General features: G+C 37.3%; 4 protein-coding genes across 4 annotated transcripts; 2 read left to right on the top strand and 2 right to left on the bottom strand.

Moving 5' to 3' along the window:
- The first annotated feature begins 395 nt into the window (after positions 1 to 395).
- LOC105978008 (hemerythrin HHE cation-binding domain protein) lies at positions 396 to 2,816 on the top strand. The gene is made up of 3 exons (XM_013003413.2): positions 396 to 1,454; positions 1,995 to 2,149; positions 2,251 to 2,816. Exons 1-3 carry the CDS (start codon positions 881 to 883, stop codon positions 2,503 to 2,505), a joined length of 984 nt encoding a protein of 327 aa, XP_012858867.1. The 5' UTR covers positions 396 to 880; the 3' UTR covers positions 2,506 to 2,816.
- Positions 2,817 to 7,274: 4,458 nt separating this feature from the next.
- Positions 7,275 to 8,301, top strand: LOC105977329 (uncharacterized). The gene has a single exon (XM_013002630.2). The coding sequence runs from the start codon at positions 7,544 to 7,546 to the stop codon at positions 8,021 to 8,023; it is 480 nt and encodes a 159-aa protein (XP_012858084.2). The 5' UTR covers positions 7,275 to 7,543; the 3' UTR covers positions 8,024 to 8,301.
- A 3,838-nt stretch (positions 8,302 to 12,139) lies between these two features.
- On the bottom strand, positions 12,140 to 12,945 carry LOC105977578 (ferredoxin, root R-B2-like). The gene has a single exon (XM_013002902.2). It carries the CDS (start codon positions 12,858 to 12,860, stop codon positions 12,381 to 12,383), a length of 480 nt encoding a protein of 159 aa, XP_012858356.2. The 5' UTR covers positions 12,861 to 12,945; the 3' UTR covers positions 12,140 to 12,380.
- A 986-nt stretch (positions 12,946 to 13,931) lies between these two features.
- Positions 13,932 to 15,480, bottom strand: LOC105977328 (pentatricopeptide repeat-containing protein At2g13600). Its single transcript, XM_013002629.2, has one exon. It carries the CDS (start codon positions 15,369 to 15,371, stop codon positions 14,001 to 14,003), a length of 1,371 nt encoding a protein of 456 aa, XP_012858083.2. The 5' UTR covers positions 15,372 to 15,480; the 3' UTR covers positions 13,932 to 14,000.

Genomic DNA, 15,480 nt, shown 5'->3' on the forward strand with positions numbered 1-15,480 from the left:
TCCAGACTCAGGGACGGACAACGTGCTAAATTAACAATTCGCTAATTTTATAAGATAATAATACACATTCGAAATTTTTAAAAAGCGCCATCTAATGTATAAATTAGCTTGTTTCTAACTGAAGTTCACCTCACCATTATTGCTGTAAGGACTTCCGATCGAGAAACGGGCTCTATAGTAAATATTTCCCATAATATTTTTATAAATTCATAAGTTATTAATTAATGTATACATTAATATTTATTAATTTAATTTAATTTAATTGATTGTTGGTGGATCAAATACGCTCCAAATTGGGCTCTATATCCACCTGGACTTTTTAACAGGGCCCAAATTTTATTATTTCAATATTATTATTTATTATTGCAAGTGATGTCATCAGCACGTGGTTGATCACGTGCTTCGACGTGACCATCCATTGATCTTTGACTAGGGACACACCCACCCCCTCACCAAACCTTAGGCCACGCGCCACCATTTTCCACCGCCGCTGAAATGTATTACTAGTGTTTATACTAGTAAAAAACCCTTAAATTATCAGACCAACAACCATTAACACTTTTCACTGTTTTTTCCTTCAACAATTCTCTTTCCCTTCTGAATCAAGCAATATCCACATGCAATCTATACATACACACCCCTGTACGTATACCCGCATAAATCCTCGAATCAAAAAAAGTTTTCTCTTAATCCATGGTTCAACTCTCTCTCTCTCTACGTTTTTTCTCTCTCTAAAACAACGATAAATCTTTCAAGAAAATCCGATTAAGTTGTTGCAACAGAATAATCCGATTCCACTATTTCCGCTCACGATAATTAAAAGATACATTTTATTAAGATTTGGTTTCTGAGTTTTCTTGGGATTTTTTTCCGAACGCCGATGGGTAATTGCTTCGGGACGGCGAAGAAATCTGCGGCGGAAATCGCGCCGTCGGAGCTGATAAAATCACCGCCGGCGATCAAACTCTACGGCCCGCCGAACAGCTTCGCCACCTCCCAAATCCGATTGGCGATCCTCTACAAGCCCGTCGCGCTCCAATTCGTCCCCTCCGAAGCGAACGAAAACCCTACAATCATCTACAAATCCGACGTCGTTTCGGGCTCCGTCGAGGAAATACTCCGCTACCTGGACTCCAAGTTCCCCGACCCGCCGCTCACCGCACCCGACAACACCACGAACAGCGCGTGGGGGTGGTGCGGGACGACGCCGCTGGTGGTGTGGGTGGTGGTGCTGCAGCACCGGAGCATGAACTGGCATCTGGAGAGGATGGTGAAGTGGGCGGAGGACATGGTGGCGCGTGGAGGGAACGCGCGTGGGGATCCGTCGATGGGGAGTCCCAGGATGGAGGTGAAGAAGTTCGGGAAGAGCTACTCGCAGCTGCAGCAGGTGATGCTCGAGCACGCGCAGATGGAGGAAAAGATTCTCTTCCAGATCCTCGAATCCGCCGATCGAGGTAATTCATTTTCTTTTACTTTTTCTTCTGTGTGTGTTTCTGGATAATGTTTTCTACTCGATCAAAGGTACAACCACGTACTGCAGCATTAGGTACAACATTATCCAACATCTGATTATTGTTCATCAAGATTGAAATTTGATGAATAATTAATTGCTCTATAATTAGTAATTTTAGAGTAGAAATGTTAAAAAACAAAAATCAAGTTTTTTCTAATTTTATTTTTCATCGCCTAGATCTTGAAAAGTCCGACTTGTTTCTGTTTCGTAAGTCAAATTTGCATCAATCAAGAAACGGGGGCCGCAGGGGTAACTTATTAAATAGTCGGTTTCATAGTTACGAATATGATTAACACAAATCGAGAAACAGTTCGAGGAAAAAGTTTTGTTCTTTATATCGAACATATCGAGTGTGAGTGTGATACTGCATTGCGAAGAAAGCATAATTTTGAACATGTTAATTAGCCGATCGATTCCAATGTTTATTATGCCAAGAAAAGACTGAGAAGAAAACATATGTACAAACTTGTAATAAAAACAGGATTGTGCAAAACTGCGAACGAAGAACACGCAAGAGAATTACCGATGATGAACGGTATCAAAGAAGAGATCAAGACTATCGGAGTTATGAATCCGGGCAGCCCCGATTATCAAGAAGCCCTCACAAACCTTTTGTCGCGCCTCAAAAAACTAAAGGTTAAAAAAAATTGTTGCCGTTTTTTGTTATTTCTCGGAAGCGATTTTATAGATATAGTTGCTGATTGTAATTATTATTTTTTATTTATTTTTTTGGGCAGGAAAACTGCAAACACCATTTTGAAAAGGAGGAAAAGGAGCTGCTGCCATTGATGGAAGCGACGGAGCTAAATAAGCCACAGCAGGAGAAAGTACTGCAGCAGTCGTTGGATGTGATGCGCGATACGCATTCCCACTTGTTTCGATTCTTTATGGAAGGGCTAAGACCGCACGACGGAATGCAGTACTTTGACTTGGTCAAGAGATACTGCGACAATGTTCGAGTTTCTCTTATGCTCCACATGATGGTTGATTAAGAGTTTAAGACAACGACTCCTATTTCCTGTTGCTTCCACTCGTATCAACATAATTAAGCAGGTGAATCCTTTTTCGATTTTTTTTTCCGTTTATCGACGACATCTGGTGGGCTGTGCTTAATCACCATGAAGTTGAGAGTGTATCATTAGTGATTTTTTTTAGTGATGTAGCTTAATATGCCAGGCAAAGATTGAAAAAGGGTAGAAATTCATCCCTGATTGTAAATTCCACTCAGATTGTGAAATTATTACTTGGATATTGTGTTAGTGTAGAAAAATTTGATTGTGAAATGCAGATCGTCTTTTTTTTTTTTTTTTTTTGTATAGTTTATTCGATTTTCGCTCTGTCGTTAACATCGGTTAATATTGTAGCAATATGTTTAAGCATCAGATTCCTTCACTCCAAAATACATATATATTTAAAATTGTACATAAATTACATCCATATAATGGTGATGCTCTCTCTCTCTCTCTCTCTCTCTCTCTCTCATATCAAGTTTTCTTTTGTTTTCCAGCTCTTGTGCATGTGTGTGGGCTATACTGCCCGAATAGAATCTATGTTGTTGGCTCCCTATATAGACTCACACACACACACACACACACACACACACATATTCAAACAAGGCATAATTTATTCCTTATATTAATTCTATCTTACTTCATCAAAGTTGTTTATTTACAAGTCTATTATGAAAAAACACAGAAGAAAAAAGCATGCAAATGTAGTAGCTATGGTCAAAGTTGCAGGTCTGGTTTTGTGGGGGTGGTTTACTCCGCCGTGATGGTAGTAGTGGTGGTTATTCTGTGCGCCGGCGGCATAGACGGGTATTCCACCGCCACCTCCCTGCCCGTACGGTGAGTGGGACCCACCACCGTTTGTATCGCCACCTGTCCCTCCACCACCGCTAGTTCCATGCCCAAATTTCTTCTTACCGTGAACTTTTGCTTCCGTTTTAATTTCCTGTGAATGAACTGTGCATACTACAATATAAACCTACTACCCTATAGATTAACTAATTATTTCGAAATTCAACCTTTTTCTTTTTCTTTTTTAAATAACAAAAAAAAAATAACGATACGATTGAAGACGAAGCAAGCGTACCAGAGACTTGTTGAGATTGATGAATGCAAAAACATAGTAAGGCTATGATCAGAAACTTCAGTTCTTGTTTGCTTCTCATTTTTTTGCTTATTTAATTACAATTATATATGTGTGTTCATGCAATTACAGTTTCTCTATGTGTGTGTGTGTATATATATATATTGTTCCTGAATGGTTTTCTTGGACCACAAAAGTTTGTTGTGTCAACTTTTACTAAAGTAGGAAATTGGAAAAGCTAATCTTCTTTTTTTTTTTTTTTTCTAGTTGATAAAATAATCTGTCATAAATTAGATGATTAACTTGTCACAATACATCGTACCCTCGAATCTTTTATTAGATAGTGTTCGAGGAAGATAAGGTTTCGAATTAACAGGAATTTTTAAATATTGATTATTCGAGGCCTTGTATTATATAATTTGTCTTATTTTTTTAATCATTTACATTAAAAAAAAAAATGGATTGTAAACAATGGATTAAACTGAAAACTGCTTGAAAAGAAACACTTGTTTTGCTGTTTTCTGTGGCTTAAAGGGCTTTTACATGTGGACTGGGCCATTACATTTTCTTTTAAAGGAGACTTTTGCTTTTAACCAACTAGGCCATTTAATTTGATGCTCTTCTCATCAAGCGTAAATTACAGTCATCCTCTAAGGTAAGATTAAATTATGAAAAAATTCTTCATATTTGGGTAGCTACAGTCACCCCCTCTCAACTATGAATCTTTTTACACGCTCACCCTTGCGGTATCATATTTAGTTGAATCTTCTAGATTATATGGAATATTCTCAAACCGTTTTATTCCATTCGAGCTCCACGTTTTGAAGCAAGATGGCCATAAGACGTGTTTTTTCGCTTGTATATATCAGATTGTGGTGCATCATAAACTGCATTTTAATTTGCACAAAATGAGTACAAACTAGAGAACATTCCAAGAAGATTATGTTGAATTTGACACCATAAGTGTAGACGTGTAAGAAGATTCATAATTCAGGGGTACTTGTAATTATCCAAACATGAGGAATTTTTTCGTAATTTAACCATACATCAGGGGTGGTTGTAATTTACCCTATAATTCATTGTGCTAGTTAAACAATTGAAGAAAATAACTAAAAGGTGAATAATAATAGTTGTGCAAATACTTGAGCACCGGTAAGGGGCATATCGGTCATTTCAACCATGAGAAACACATATAACTAAAATGAAATTAATAAGAAACGTTACACCTTCATTTGCATAAAGAGAAACATATATAATATATATAACTACAAATATGGGGTTTAGCTAGAACAAAGAGATGCCTGGATATATATATACATATATAATTAATAATGGTGATTAATTATATATGTATTAATTAAATAAATGAATTAATTAAACTGATTAATTAGGAGGAGTAATTGGGTGAGTAGTAGAAGAAGAACCACAGCTCTTGTAGCAAATGCATTGCATCAAAATACCTTCACATTTGCCATCCTCAAAACCTTCCTTCTCACATGCAGTCAAACAATTCCTCTCTACTATGCACAGACCTCTGAACAGCTGACTCGACGCCGAACACAACTTCCCCTCCGCTCGTTCCACTGTCATTATTAATTCATTATATTCCACCATTCGTACGTATATATACGAGTGAGATCTAGAGAGAGAAAGGAGAGAGAGAATTACTTACATGAAACTACGGAGAGAAGAAAGAACAACATCATAGTAACAACAAACTTCCTATCCATTTTTTCCGGGTTTTTTTTTTTTTTTTTAGTTTTTGATTGTTTTCTAAGTTATAGAATATGAATAATATGATGATGTATAGAATGGTTTAGAACAAGAATAAGAGAATAGTATTTATAGGAGAGATTATAAACATTTACTATTATCACCCTCTTTATGTGAATTTTCCTTTACTCATTTTGCAATAAAAATAACACATTATATTAAATGAAATTCTCTCATTACAGGTGGATTATTAGTTAAGTACGTTATTGCTAGCTTGGGACTTTTGTCAAGAACATATATTGCAAACAAGCCAGTGCTTTTGGTTAACATTTAATACCACATGTATAATTTTTTTTTTTTGGTAATCAACATATAATTTGAAATAAATGGGTTATTCTATTAATTATTATTGGCTATATTGCAATAATATCTTGAAGAGGTATGTTTGGCTGCTTTGTGATTGTGATTTAAGAATGTAATTCGGATTAATGTTTGTAAGAGGGTGTTTGGCTAAGCTTATAAGATGTTAAAATGAGCTTATAAGATATTTTAGAGTTTATAAGCTCTTCCAAGTTGTTTGGTAATTTTTTTAAAAAGATCTTAATTTCTTTTAAAATAAGTTGTTGGAGAGCAAATAACATATTTTTAAAATAGTACCTCTACCCCACATTTTTATTTAAGATCTTATAATGCGTAAAAAAATGAAATAAATTCATTATCCAAACACTCTAAAAATTAATCCTAAAAATAAGATATAACAACTTATCAGCTCTTAAAACATCTTATCAGACGTAAGAGTTTATCAGCTCTTTAAAATAATCTTAGCCAAACACCCTCTAAGTTTCATATGAATAATTGAATACATACATTACATGTGTGAATTGAAGATTAATAAAATAAATGCCATCTGGCATGAATTAATTTCAATATTGACTTACAAATTAAATTGAAACCCCTTTTGTGGACTTGAAATTTGACAAATTCGTTATAAGCCCGTACGGTAGAGATGTTGATCAAGATTCAAAATTTAGAAACAATAATTTTTTTTATTTTGATTTTTTAATGAAAAAAAGTACAGAAACAATAATTTAAACCAACGATAGGGGTGTGAAATAGTATTAAATTGGATTTGTTGTAAAAATCAATGTGGAAAATTAAACATTCAAATTTGGACTTTCACATCATATATATATATATATATATATATATATATATATATATATATATATATATATATATATATATATATATATATATATATATACACATTCGTGTATGCATATATATATACACCATGAACATTGAAGAGATAATTATTGTGTAATAATATGGAACCAATCATGTGATTGATAATTAAGACATAATTTTGATGATGTGGTTTGAATTGAAGGGGATGTCTACTAGCTACCTTTAAAAGTGTACAAATACTAGACTTTGATTAGTTTCATTGCACCTCCATAATTATTCAACATACACCACCACCACACAATAAAACCCCACATTACCTCATGTCAATTATGATCAACTGAGCTTCTGTTAATTGACCAAAATTCGAATTTTCTTATCAACAATCGCTAGATCAAGCTTATCACACACATGATTTGCAAGATATTACACGAGAGTATAGTTTAGCCCCATTGCCCCTATATGTTTGGCTACGAGTTCCTTCATTATAAAAGAAGGAGTTGAGATCAAGAGCGGAGTGAACGTTTGCGATTAAACGAAGTAATCTGAACGGTCAAGATTAAGAGTGTTCGTTGATCTCGGTTGGGCTATAGGGCATTTTCAGAAGTTGGGCCGTCGAGATTTAGTGGCACAATCATAAAAATTATTTTATCGACCCAAAACTTATCGTTTCATTCCTAAAAAAAAAACTACTATTTTTTCTCTATAAAATAAAACAATTAAATACACCAAAAAAGTAAAATTTGTTAGATATATGGAATGCTTAATACAAAACAACCTTAGTTGTTTTGAAATTAAGATTTGAAATGTCGTTTGTCCTCATCAACACCATGCATGAAAACCCTTTGTCATTATCTTGTGGGGGAGACACACCATATGCTTCTTCAATTAATCTTCCCCATTTCCAAATCTCTCTCTCTCTCTCTCTCTCTCTCTCTCTCTCTCTCTCTCTCTCTCTCTCTCTCTCTCTCTCTCTCTCTCTCTCTCTCTCTCTCTCTCTCTCCACACACACACACGGCTGCAGATTATTAGCAAGAAAGTATGGATTACGCAGAGTCGAAGTTATTAGATCCACCGGAAACAAATCTCTCCGATCTTCCACCGGAATCCTTCTGGGTACCAATCGAAAACGAACAAGACTGGTTCGATCGGAATGCGGTAATGCTGCAGCGCAAAACTTCATTGAAGCTCGGCTTCAACCGCACCTTCACCTCCATTTCTTCTCATCGCTCCTCCGACGCCCCCAAATCAGCCAGACCATCAGTTTTTGGGCTACCCAAGTCCCAGAAATCCTCAGTGCTCGACGGAGCTCCGCCGGAGAAGAAGCCCGGCGGTTTTTTGTTCAGAAGCCGGTCCGAACCGGGAGGGAAGTCCATGGTGCTTCTAGCTGAACCGGTTTCTCCACGGGTCTCTTGCACTGGACGGGTCCGGTTCAAGACTGCCGACGGTAGGAAAACCCGGTTCTCGAGGCTTTTCAGTTCATTATTCAGAACCCGGTCTCAGAAAAATCGGGAAGAGTGAACCGGCCGGTCTGGTGGCTGCTGACCGGCTCGAATCAGGTAAGTGGTCAAATCATGTGGCGCCAATTGTCTTGATTGGTCGTTGTGCATAAGTACACGGAAACAAGAGTGTTTTCAATCGGGGGACCCACTTTTTTACATACCCAAAATTAATTAATGAAATACTGAATAAATATTTATATATATTTTTCTTTTTGTCTTTATTATATGTTGTAATAAAAGAAAAATGTTGTAAATTTCAAATTCCTAAAATGGAGGCTCACAATCTTTGAATTTTTATTTTTCTTGTTTATTTAATTTGTAATTTATTTTTTTAATATTGACACGTATTTTGTAAATATAAGAAGAAGAAATTCGTGTTATTATAAAAATATAAATCAGTCGCTCTTGTTCGAAATTGGGTGTAACAATTACCAAAAATGACAGCATTGTTGAATACTGTTATGGATTTATATGAAAATTAAAATCAGAGTTTGAAACATTGGAGATTTTCTCTTGCTATTTCTAATTTTTTTTTTCGTCTATTCTATTATTCATCTTGTTGAATTGTATCCAACAACTTATTTTGCACGTACATGGAAACGGTGGAATTTGAAATAATATATCTGATGCGGTCAATAATAAGTTAACTCGAATCACCTTTTGATGATTCTCGAGAATAAATATTCGGGAATTGAAATAGTTCTTCGATAATTCTCTTCAAATGGGAGTAACTAGGGGTTTTCTGCGTAAAAAACTCACGTTAGGGCGCCGGAGTTTGATTCCGACGAAAACCCTCCAATGAACATAAGAAATATTCTGCAATCAAAAGATAATACTAATAATAATACATTTTTCTGTAACAAGATGGAATTATTTATATACTAAATCAATTAATCATGGGCTTGAAAATTTAATATGGACTACCTTATAAATGGGCCATATACTTATAATTATAAGTTTTGGGCTTATTATATTTTAGGCCATATACATCAATATCCAAGAAAACAAAAATCAAGGTATATATTTATGAATATATTATAATTTTCTTATATACGAGGTGCGTAAACGTCCCACCCAAACCGGGGCTATTAATATCACCTACATCAGCATTCCATAGTCACCTTTCATCACCTTCTTACAGATGGAGAATTAATTACGAGGGATGCCTACCACCTATCACTTGCCCAAAGAGAGAAGATACTCCGTACTATCTCACCAAGGGGAACACCGCTTCTACTAAGTGATATCACACACACCTTCTTCGATAACCATAGTAACATAATAACACCATCCCGTTTGACAGGTGTGATTAACGAAACTCACGAGTTTATTTCAATCTCGTAATGCGAGAAAGAGGAACGGTCCCCATTGGGTACGTAACCTTCTAATACACATCACCCCTACTTATGAAGTTACTAAATCTTCAGCACAAGTACTTAGAATTTTCTACTATACTTTTCGGGCATAGAGGCACCCAGGTCAATCGACATACCACCAACACATCAAGCACAGACGAGTATAAGAAAGACGTGGAAGAAGAATAAATTATTAGAGGCACATAGAATAGTTTTCATTATTTCAACTCATTTGTTTTTTACAATTTTATTTCCTTTTGCCTCATGTAGGCTTGTGACAATTCACACTTTCCATCATTGAATAAATTAAGTTTTGCTTTACTCTCTGTGCCATTACATCTATACTGATTACCCGTTACAACGAGTTCAATTCAGTACAACCCTACAAACACTTAGCGAAATTTAGATAATCCATATAGCCTGGCCAGCTGGATTGTCTAAGTCTCTTTATTTGTTTCACGAGGTGATACTTTTAAAACGTGGCCACGGACAAATATATTTAAGACCCAAGCGGTCCAAACAAAGGGCACGACCCTTAACAAAAACCTTGGGAGATTGATCCCCTCCTCAAGTACATCGCGTACAATGCTAAATGTAAATACACATAAGCAACGCATAAAACTCTTGACAATGTCAAAATCAATAAATCGAGATATCAAACTTCAAATATCAAACAAGGAAGAAATTCAAACGAAATAGTAGTGGACATACCCATCTACATCAGCGACAAAAATAAACTACGAAATCCATAGCAAATAATAGATAAAAAAAGAGTTTAACTATCCTAGCAAATAAATCTAAACTCCGCCCCCGCGGTGGGATCATCAGCAACGATGTCATCCACGAGCTCTGTGCTCGTCTCGTTGACATCTACCTCATCCTCCTCTTCATCGGATATGCCGGATTTCATTCCACGAATGACCCTCTCACTGATACCACCCGCCTCGCCAAGGTATTTGCGACAGGCACGAACTAATGGCTTATAGACCACAACCAAAGCATGTTCCTCAATCATAGCAACACACTCAGCACTACCTCGGAAACCAAGCTTGGTTTCCTCCACGATGGACTCGATCCTTATAAACAGCACCACCTGATGTCGCGAGGAACCTCTTTCCCGTCGCCTTCTCAACTTCGTATTTCTCTTTCAGCTGGTCATAGCACTCGTTCAACTTCTGAACATCATCCTTATACGCCCTCGCCTCACCTCGGATAACCTCGAGCTCCTTTGTCCTCTGAGCAAGCTCTTCCGTCCGTTGAGCAAGATCGGACCGCGATATCTCCAACTGGCTTTGAAGTTCGTGCTCACGCGCTTGACTTCGAGTCCGCTCCTCTTCCTTCCTAGCTTCCACATTCCCATCATACTCCATGAGATATCTCCAAGTCGCTACCAACTATATAAAAAAAAATTACACAAGAAAGAGAGGAAATAAACATAAAATCTTGTTTTAAAAAGACAAGTACTCATCCGACAGATGTCCCCACCAGCCAACTCCAACATGTGTGAAGGGCCCTTACCAGACATCAGAGCACGGTCGTTCTCCCGAACGAATCCCTCGGTACTCAACATTGGCAAGTCATGGTCCGACACATCCCAATACGATTCCTTCCCTTCACGATTCACGCCAAAGGTAAACAACTGTTTCCCTGCCCCACCATGGAAAGCATAAGTCTCCTCTGGGTCTACCCGTGGACGCTTTGGCACAGCCACGTACTCAGTATCTACCCTATTTCCCTTGCCACGATCTCTCTTAGGTGTACGCCCCTCCACTTCACCAACACAGCTACGGTCGTCTTCAATAACTCGAGGAGTCTCTACATGGACCGTCTCTTGAGGCAAACCACCCGAAGAACCTCCCAACGTAGAGGGAACCTTCTTCGATGCCTTCTTCGACGTCCCATTCGCCTTATCTCGAAGTGTCGCAAAGGTGATACACCCATCTACAAAAGAAAACAACGACATAAGAGACATGAGATAAATACAACCAAAGAACAACACACACACACACACACAAAAAAAAAACCCAAGTCAATGCAACATCTGTCAAATATAGCAAGGAAGAAAAATTAACAGTAATAATAGATCAAATGTATAGAAAGAAAATAAAAAAGAAAACTTTTGAATGTTTCCAACTTTCCCTAGACCAATGAAGTGAAGAATATGAAGACAAAAAATAGTAAGAATAGAGAGAATATTGTTTTGCAAGAGAAGTTTTTGACAGATAAAGTGCAAGAAATGGCTGGAAACTTACCAAACTTGAAAAGATGAATGAAGAAACATAAATGGGACTCGGACTTGTAAAACATGTTCTCCCAATCTTTTCCGAATATTTTTTTCTCAAATAAATATCGGCAGTATTACAATTAAAACTGACCAATGATCGCACGGACACAAAAAACCAAACACTTGAAAGAATTCTGTGTGCGATTCTTTCAAGCAAACGACTGATGAAGAGAAGTTACGGAATAAAAATGGTGAGAAGTTACAGATGCAGTTGGGGAGGAGATGGGGTACAAACATATTATATTTTTTGCAAAATAGTCATAGGATTATCAGAAAATTATAAAAACTGCCCTAGGGTTTTGAAACCCTAAAGCGCCACGTGTCAACATATTATGCCATGGATTGTCTTTTTATATATATATAGATTTTTAAAGAATTAAAGAGAAAAGCATTTATAATTTTCCGAGGACTATAGAAACAACCCATAGAGTTTTGGGCATGTCCGAAATCGGAACAAAATGTTTCCGACAAATGAAAAGTTGATGTGTCCGTGCAACATAGCCAAAAACTGCGATAATTTAATTTCTTTAATTATATATTATGAATTTAGTTGCATTAATATTATATATTTATGATATAAAATATGAAATGAAACATGAAACTAAACAAATTGTATCTTGAAACATTGTAACGTATAATAGAAAGATGTGCCACGAGGGCCAAACATTAGAAAAAAGGGTGAATAACAGAATATTCCCGATTCACGATCCGAAATAACAGAATATTCGATCGACGTTTCAATGGAGGTCTTCCTCCTTGTGAGTGTAGACAACGCAATCCGATTTAGGGTAAGAAATGCAGGTGAGTATATAGCCCTTCTCCATTTGGTCGTCGATAAGAAAAGAGCCCTCCGATTGGTCAACCTCGCCGGAGACCAAATGCCCGGCGCACGTGCAGCACGATCCAGCGCGGCACGAGTACGGCAGATCGATCCCCGCGTTTTCCGCAGCGTCGAGTATGTACTCGTCTCCATGGGCTTCGAACTCCTGCTCCTCCCCATCCGGACCAATCAGCTTCACTTTGTACACCGCCGCCGCCGCCATTGCCGATGCTCTGAACGAAGACGAGTTCCGCGATTTCAACCCGAACGATCTCGAAACACTTTTCGCCGACGCTAATGAGTACGATTTAGTCCCGATTACAGAGTAATTGGATTTGATCGACGGTCCTGATTTGATCAGGCCGCTTGAGGGATTAATAATGCTGATAGTTGACATTTTTCGAATTAAAACAGAAGAGAGAGAGAGAAACCTTGATTATTTTAGAGAGAGAGAGAAGTAATTATGATAATGAATTAAGGTGCAACGAACTCAAGTATATATACTAGGATCGCCAAATATTTAATTATTTCAAAAAAAAAAAATTAAATTAAAGAAAAGTTGGGCAGGCACACACACACAGTAGAAACACGTAGAGTGTGTGAGAGAGAAGCGAAGGGTCGTTGTCTTCTGTGATAATGGAAGAAGACTGTCTCTTGGGTAACCTTTTGACGCCATTAGCTCTTCCAATTATAGGAGGACGACTTATTTTGTGATTTTAATTTTTATTATTCTTTTATTTATTTTATTACTAATGTTGTCAATATTTATTATAATTTAATTATCATTTTTTTTTAATTATAATTAACCCTTTCTTTTTTCAATAAAAATAAATCCATTATCAAGCATGTTCTCAATTGAGGTTTACTTTTTTGCCCCAATCAAAACTCCTTTGCCCAATGTTTGGGTTCAGTTTTGAAGTTATTTTCATTTTATTTTGTGAAAATATAATTTGAGAATTAAAGTAATTATTTGTTTATGTTTTAGCAGTTAAAATATGTTTAAATGTGTTGGAGAAAATGTATTGTAAAAGAATTAATTTCAAATAAAGTAATATTTGTTTGTTTTTTAGTGAATACATTTTCTGTTGTAGGAGTCGAATTTTTTTCTACTGTAACAATCAAATCATGTCTGGAGTAGTAGATATAAGCTTTTAAAATTGTTATGGGAATTTGTTTTAAAAATCTTAACGAACATAGATTCATTTCCAAGAAAGAACAAAAACGAGATGAAAATGGAACCAAACATTGCCTTATTATTTTGGATTTTTCTTTCTCATCAATTTGCAGTCATATGGCATTTAAATCTTTAGCCTTTGTCAAGTAAACCCCATATATACATATGATGGTGCACCTCACGATGCAATTCTACAATTTTCTTCACTAATTTAAAAAATTAATTTTTATATGCAATTTCATTAAAATGGATGAAGGGTGTATACGCCCAAAGATAAAAAGTCTGGTATGTACTTGCCAAAAGACCAAAGTTCAGGGGAGGTGGATGCAAATTATCATAAAACAAAGCATCTAACACAAAACACTAATCCAATCCATCTAAAGATTCCTCCATTGTTAAAAAATATGTAGCTACATCATATACCAATAAATCAAGAATGGGTAAGAATTGATCAGCCTCAGAATGAATTAAATCTCCTCTACTAAATAAATAATTCCTCCCCTTAATATCAATCCAACTACACCCCAACTCCTTTCCACCACCCTCCTCCCTCATCCGCTTCCTCGTCTTCGCCACGTCATCCCATTTTCCGGCCAATGCGAAAACATTAACCGCCATCAAACACCCACTTGAACTAACCGGTTCGATTTCCAACATTTTTTCCGCTGCATAAACACCCAGTCCCAAATCCCGATTAGTCATGCACCCACTCAACAAAGCCCTCCAGAACACTATAGTCGGCTCAAACGGCATCGCCACCATAAGCCGATACGCCTCCTCAATCTTTCCACCGCGCGCGTAAAGATCCACCATTGTGGAGAAATGCTCGACACCTGGCGATATCCCACTGTCCCTTATCATGGAGTTGAAGTAGCGGATGCCTTCCTCTAAAAACCCGCAATGGCTACACCCGTGTAGAACTCCTACATAGCTGATGCTATCCGGTAAAAATCGAGCCTTTTGCATTTGATGGAATAGCATCGTTGCTTCTAATCCATACCCGTGCTGCGAAAACCCCATTATCATAGAATTCCACGTCACACGATCGGGTTTGTCCATTTCCGAAAAAACGAGCCTTGCGTCGTTGAAATTTCCGGTTTTGAAGAAGGTCGAAATTGCTGAATTTGCGACGTGTGTGTCGGATTGGAAACCCCGTTTGAGAAGCTGAGAAAATACTTGCTCACTTACCGTAGCCATTGATAAATCCGCACAAGCTGATAAGATGCTAGTGAACGAATGGGAATTCGGTTGGATTCCGGTACATAGCATCTCTTTGAATGCATGGAAGCTCTGATTCGCAAACCCTTGTTGCTGAAAACCCGACACTACGGACGACCAAGAGACGGCATTGGGGAAGGGCATTTGCGTAAATAACCGCCATGCATCATCGACACGCGAAGCATGGAAGAGTGCAGTAACCATGGCTGTCCAGCTCACCACATCTTTGTCAGGCATTACTACAAACAGCTTATGTGCTATGTGAGTTTTACCAGCTTTTGCGTAGCCCATTATCATGGTGCTCCAAGAAACGGAAGTCCTCTCAGGCATTTCATCGAACAGTTCCCGTGCATCGTCGATCAAATTGTTTTCGATGTAGCATCTCGTCATTACGTTCCAAGAAACAGAATCGCGTACGGACATTTGATCGAATATTTTTCTTGCGTCCGCAATTTGTCCTCTGAGCGAAAGTTGCGATATTTTCTGTGTTAGTACCACCAAAGGTTTCATCGTCATTCTTTAATGGCTGCCCTCTGTCCTCTGTTCGGCAGAAATAGAAAGAAAAAAATTGCATCTTGCAGCAATAAGCTCAGCATTTCCATTGAATTATTTATTTGACTGGAAT

Source organism: Erythranthe guttata, chromosome 6 (assembly GCF_056151865.1).
Source record: "Erythranthe guttata isolate IM_541 chromosome 6, IM_541, whole genome shotgun sequence".
In the NCBI taxonomy this organism is placed as follows: Eukaryota; Viridiplantae; Streptophyta; class Magnoliopsida; order Lamiales; family Phrymaceae; genus Erythranthe; species Erythranthe guttata.